Genomic DNA, 6,368 nt, shown 5'->3' with positions numbered 1-6,368 from the left:
AAAGAGAACTTTCACTGACAAAACATCAGGTCTGGAAAATCAACTGTGGCTCTAAAGCTGAACACGAACGGTTGTGGGTCAGACTAAATTAGGAGAGGACTCGCATGGGGATGACTCCACAGCCAGTTAGTGTCACTTATAATAGTTCAAGAGTTTTCATGAGTTTTTTACTCCTCCTTGGACTTTAGGACAACAGAATATTGGCTCTACACATCAACTCAGGACTGTTTATTGAATGTTCCCCCATGAAGATACAGGAACAATCTGTGTTAGAGCATCTCCTCTGGTCTTCACAGGTTGAGACCCCGAGTTAAAGTCACAGGCAGCCGTCTCTGCATTCTGACACATTAGAAATGGTTGTATTCTTGTAACACTAACACTGTCTGTGTGATTCATGTAATATACTCAAATCTGTGCGTGTCCCAAAAAACCCTATAAAGATACACAAAAACTAGAGGAAGCAAACAAAGAATGAACCACCCCAGAGCTGCAGAGTTGGATATGTTTAATATACAGTAAGGCAAACAAACAGAGCAGAAAGCAAAACTAACAATCATACAGAATAATAACACTTAAACCCTCATCACATCATTTGTTGTTTTATAAAGAGAAAATTATTCATGACAAACCACGGATTAGTTTTACACTCAGGCTATGAACACAACCTGGAGCAGGCATTTAAAACTTAAACCCAGAATGGTTCTGGTTCTGCTTAAAGTGGACACAGATAAACAAAGTTGGTCTTGTAATAAAACCAGAGACCTGGATAAACAGGTTCAGTGAACTTGGTGGTGAAGGTGTAGATGTGTTTCAGTGTGTTAGAGGTGGCATCGTAGAAAGTCAGGGTACCAGCAGGCCAATCCAGGTACACCCCCACTCTGTTGCACCCAGAAGGGGGAAAACCTGTGTTCTGTAAATTACTATTATGGTGTACACTGAGTGACCCACATTCCTTAGCCAAAAACCAGGATACAGCATTACGTCCAAAACGATTGGCTTCCCTTTCTTTCCGTTGCATTCTTTTATATGCAACACCTGCACCACAATTATCGTTCCACTCTACCACCCAATAGTGACGTCCGCTCAGTCCTTCTCTGCACAGAACCTGTGGCTCAGTAAATCTCTCTGGATGATCAGGGTAGTACTGCCATGGTCCATACGTTGCCCTCTTGTCTTTATCAGACAGAATGAGGTAGCCGTTTACAGTGTTGGGGTCCATGGTGAGATCACAGGCATCTGATGAGAGACCGAAACGCAGTTAATTGACATTTACACATACAGGACATGTGATAACGTGTTACATGTGACAATGTTAGACTTAGTTCAGCTGTAACTGGTAGCTAAAGTACTTACACCAGAACAAATCTTTCTGATCAGTGACTTTCGTAACATCAGGGATGCTGGGCCGTGAGAAATCTTCAGTGACCAGAACACCGTCCTTGTAATGGTAGATAGTTGCACCCTGGTATTTATCATTTGGTGCGGTTGTTACAAGGAAACGGAATGTGCTCTTGTTCTTCAAACTGGTTGCAAAATCATGCAAAGCTGCAGCTTTTCCTCTCATTTTGCTCAAAACCTCATTTGAGTTGTACCATGGCTGCTGTGCTGACAGAAGGACGTTCTTATCATGTGGGTCATGTGCATGTAAGTACTTGGTCATCTCTTCCAGGTAGGAGTCAACACGTTCCACAGAGGTGAAAACGAAGCACAGAGCTTGTTCTACACCTGGAGCCAGAATCTCTCTATCCAGATCTGACTGACGTGGAACCATCCTCACATTGGTTCCTGCCTTCATCATCTCCACACAGGACCTGATGATATTGATTTCTCTTTCTCTGCTGTTCATCCAGTTGTTTAAATTGTCACTACTGAAAGGTGAATTATCTCTTTCATCAAAGAGATTTTCTACTGAAGCATTTTCTTTTTGACCTTCACGAATCAAAGGAAATTCCTCCTTCATCATCTGCTGGAGCTGAGACTTGTAATCTTGACAATTTTTTGCGAACTTTCTCAACTTCTTTAAAATCTCAGGCAGATTTTCCACCACTTCATCATCCAGAGAGTCATTGCATCTTCTTTCTGCTTGCTCTACATCTTCTAGAGCCGTCTCAGCTTTACTCAGTAATGAAGTACAGATCCTACCCTTCAGCTCAGAAGCCGTGGAACTGAAGATCTTCAGTGGTGTCAGCCAGACCTTTAGTGGAGCAACAGTGTCTTGGTTGTTTGTCAGTAGTTTTGGAAGCTCTACGTAGGTCTGCACTGCTTCTTCAAATGTTTTAGGATTGCTGGGAAGAATAAAGTCCCCAATGAACTTACAGGAGAATTTGTTCGTCACAGCTTTTTCTTCGCTAGTCAGCTTCATTTCAACTTTCCCACTAATTTCAGCATTGGGAATCTTCTTAATGAGAGCTTTCATGCTGCCCTCGATCTCCTGAACGCTGCTAGCATCTAACTTCTCACTGTCAAACACAAAGAAAGCATTTGCCCCATACAGGATGCCCGTCACCACATGTGTGGCAGACTCTTTCTCAGAATCAGCAGCATTCAACATGTTCTTGGCTTCTTCCTCAGTCATTGACAGCTGTTCGAATGTGGTGGTAACTTTGTACTGAAGCGTCACTCTGCTCTGATTCTTGAATTTCTTCTGATTGTTCAAATACTTTGCAGAACCTTCAACTTCAATCAATCCACTCATGAAACTAGCCTTTAGAGAAGCATCAATATCGAGCAGATTGGACTTGGACTCTATAGAATCAGATGTAGCAACTTCAAATGAACTGCTGTGCTGAGAATGCTCAGACCTGTGCTCTTGTAGAGTTTTTTTATCCCACAATGTGAGTCCTGTAAGTAAAGAAAAGTGACATCAGCAGAAAGATCTGTTACTTTATTTGCTGTAATTTAGGTTAAATGGTAGTGATAGTGAGCTAAAATGCTAAAAAAAACAGGACAAAAACAAATTTAATAATGTTATGAATGTATGGAATCAAATTAGGGTCAGATTAGATTTGTGCGTTTGTAAACTGATATGTGCGTGCGTAACCAGATTTGTACTTGTAGACTTAGTGGGGCTATACCATGCTTACACTTATACACGGCTAAATTTACAAGTAAAATAACCTGATCTTAATTTGCCTCCATGCTTTGATTGGCTAATGAACAAGGAAGTTTTACATAGCAACAAGCTAGTCCACTGACTGATGACTTTAATTATAATAATTTATAATAATTATAATTTAATGACAGACATGACGGCTCATATTCATGTGTATGAAGTGTGACATTACTCTCGTGATTTGCGGAGGTGATGCATATACGTACGGATATGTTCCAGTAACGCTGCCGTTGTGTCTCTGTATGATCGTTTCAGACCACAATAAACATGTTTACTTTAACAATGGTTTTAAACAGCCTGATATGTAATGCAGTTGTTAGACAGGCTTGGATTTCAGTGAAGGATCTTGGTGCTTCTCGCTGAACAACACCGATCTATAAGGAGACAGATGCTCAGTGTTGCTGCAGAGTCTCTCAAGGTGTCACCGATACCAAAGACATGGGCAGAAAGCTTGGTCAAAGAAATTGTGATCGTTTATTTAGTTTGCAGCATTGACTTTTAACCATCATGGTCACATTACAGTACTTTGTTCAACAGCCCCTGAAAAACCGCTGGTGCATTGGTAAGGCTAAACGACATTACCGAATATTCAAAGTGTCCATTTGGGGTATTAAATGCGGTCTTCCACTGGTGCCCCTTCCTGATACGCAGCAGATGGTATGCATTGCAGAGGTCCAGCTTTGTGAAGACAAACCCCGGCTAGCACCTCCGATTATCCTGATGCGGTGGTAAAGTTGTGGCCCAACGCTTTCTAAACACCTCTCGCAGGTCCATGTAGTATTCTGGAACACCAGCCACATGCACCGGGTCATCCCCGCTCAGGTCAGCAGAGCTGGTTTAGCGCTGCACGGCTCACCATTAGCCTCCGGCCTAATAACGAGGCTGCCCTTTTAGCGAGCAAGCCGCTGCAAAGTGACCACACTGACCGCAGTAAAGGCCCAAGCCCAGGCTCCGACGTCATGGTCTTTCGTCCGGGGTTAATCGGGTACATCCCAACTGCTTATGCTCCTCGGAGGACGGGTAAGCTCCAGAAGAAGCGTCAACGGCGGCGCCTCCGGCGTCCGCTCGGAATGCGCCGCCCGAGGAGATCCACCATGTGCTCCCGTCATGGCTCTTCAGTACCTCCGTCAGCCTCCAATCCCTACGCCTAGCGTAGCTAGGAACTCTAGCGTCCGGAACTCAATGGCATTCTTTGACGTGTTGTGTGCTCCCTGTCTTATGTTCAGGAGCTTTTGAGCTGCTTGTCGCCCCGGAGTGACCTCCTGGAAAATTTACATTGCCAAAAGCGGGACTGAACGTGGCTCTCATCCAGACCAGCTGTGTGAGGTCCACAACGGCGTTTTCCTGTAGGGCAGTGCAGTGAGCCAGGTTCTGGAGCGCGGCGTCAGTTCGGCTCTCAAGGTCAAGCTCCTGAACCTAATGGGCAGATTGCACAGACTTGGCACCGGCTGGATCCAATCGTCAGGGCTGGCAGGTGTCTTGACAAAACGGACCCACATGCACAGCGACAGAGACCAGCAAGTATGTTACACAGGTTTTAATCATCACAGTGGATTCCAAGCACAAGCACAGTACAGGCACAGACTCACGTTGCAAGGTTCCGTTAAAGTGGCAGGCAAAAACAATGGTCAAGACAGGCACTGTTGGCAACAGGGTTAGCTCGGCTAAGATACAAGCGGACTGGGCTAGATCAGGGTTGGGAAACAGGCAAAGTCGGCAACAGGGTAAGCTCGGCTAGGGTAGAGGAGGACTAGGCTACGAACGAGGTCAAGAACTGGCAAGAACGGTAACTGGAACTGCGGACGAAACAATGCTGGAAAGCGGAAGTAAAGTCACAACAATCTGGCTGAGGTTTGAGGTGAGTACTGGATGTTAAATACCCTGTCTTGATTGACTATTACAAACAGCTGATGGATATGTGACCAGAAGAAAAGCTTGCACTAGAAATGGAATGAACAGAACGTACTGTATTGCAAAATAAAACAGGAAATGGTAACAATGGCTATGGCAACAGGTAAAAGCATGACAAACACCAGTTTAACGTTTGCGTAACTGCATCACCTCCTCAAATCACGAGAGTAACATTACACTTCATACACATGAATATGAGCCGTCATGTCTGTCTGAGCATGAAATATACTTAAAGTCATCAGTCAGTGGACTAGCTTGTTGCTGTGTATAACTTCCTTGTTCATTAGCCAAGCAGAGTGTGGAGGAAAATTGAGGTCACGTTATTTTACTTGTTATTTAGCCACAATTTGTGCGTAATTTTAATGCCCCAAATTATAAGTGTAAGCATGGTATAGCCCCACTGAGTCTACAGGTATAAATCTGGTTACTGTCATGGATCAGAATGAATGACCAAAACGCACAACTCTCAGGTTGTTGTGATTTGATGAAGGCAGATAGTCAAACAGGCGCTGGTCTGGACACGGAAATAACTCAGCAACAGTACAGACAAAACGTAGTCAAAACTCTAGGCAGGGTTCAAAAACATCAGGTGGAGTCCAAAACCACTAACACAGGGGTAGGCAAGGCGAGGTCAAAAAACAAAACTAGGTCTGGTACACAGGAAGGACTTACTGATGAATGCGTGCTGGATCATAGACACATGTAACGTGAGCTGACAATCTGGCAATGAATGTGGTGAGTACTGGGGTTTAAATGCATGACCTGATTACTTATTGACAACTGCTGGTGAATCCCATAACTGGATGAGTAAAACCAAAAATAAGGCAGACAGGAAAACAAAACAGGAAGTACCAAAATAAAACAGGAAATGTTAAACAAAAATCCAGGTTGTGACAGTTCTGCACAGATTTGATTACGCACGCACGCATCTGGTTACACATTCACAAATCTAATGTGACCCTAATTTGACTCCATACAGTATGAATGCACAATGTGTCTACATAATTCAAACACACACCAAGTTTACACACTAGCTAACCTTAACTTACCCCTAATGTAGGTGTGAAGGTAAATAAATAAATGCTTTGGTTCCTGTGTTTTCTCTTCACAGATAAAATTTTAAGTGAATTAATCAATGTCTTCAACTGTAGACGGAGTCAGTCACATTTTACCTGTGAGAAGTTCATCCTTGTGAGCATCATACAGCATTCCCAGGGTAAAAGGTCGACCCAGGGCAGCCACCACCTTTTGGTCTGAGTCCATATCACCTGAGGGACAACATCGTATCAGTCATTATACACATATGTAACCCTTCATACTACTTTAGTAAAATCCAATTCGTTCT

The 6,368-nt window shown here is 43.6% G+C and overlaps 1 protein-coding gene and 1 long non-coding RNA gene across 2 annotated transcripts in view; both read right to left on the bottom strand.

Annotated features, from left to right (window-relative positions):
• Positions 1-488: 488 nt before the first annotated feature.
• The window catches only part of LOC114846463 (neoverrucotoxin subunit alpha-like), a 5,996-nt gene continuing 116 nt past the window's right edge, over positions 489-6,368 (bottom strand). The window contains exons 2-4 of the mRNA XM_029135437.3: positions 6,196-6,291; positions 1,354-2,841; positions 489-1,236 (exon numbers count right to left, since the gene is read on the bottom strand). Coding sequence (XP_028991270.1) covers positions 713-1,236; positions 1,354-2,841; positions 6,196-6,286 — 2,103 coding nt within the window. The 5' untranslated portion in view covers positions 6,287-6,291 and the 3' untranslated portion in view covers positions 489-712. The remainder of the gene's footprint in view (positions 1,237-1,353; positions 2,842-6,195; positions 6,292-6,368) is intronic.
• Positions 3,564-6,189, bottom strand: LOC129603429 (uncharacterized). The gene is made up of 2 exons (XR_008693285.1): positions 5,696-6,189; positions 3,564-4,590 (listed from the first exon to the last, which is right to left on the bottom strand). It is a non-coding gene; the product is annotated as an uncharacterized LOC129603429 (long non-coding RNA).

Source organism: Betta splendens, chromosome 19 (genome assembly GCF_900634795.4).
Source record: "Betta splendens chromosome 19, fBetSpl5.4, whole genome shotgun sequence".
Taxonomy (NCBI): domain Eukaryota; kingdom Metazoa; phylum Chordata; class Actinopteri; order Anabantiformes; family Osphronemidae; genus Betta; species Betta splendens.
The sequence above is the reverse complement of the archived record's forward strand: the minus strand, read 5'-3'. Positions and strand labels throughout refer to the sequence as shown.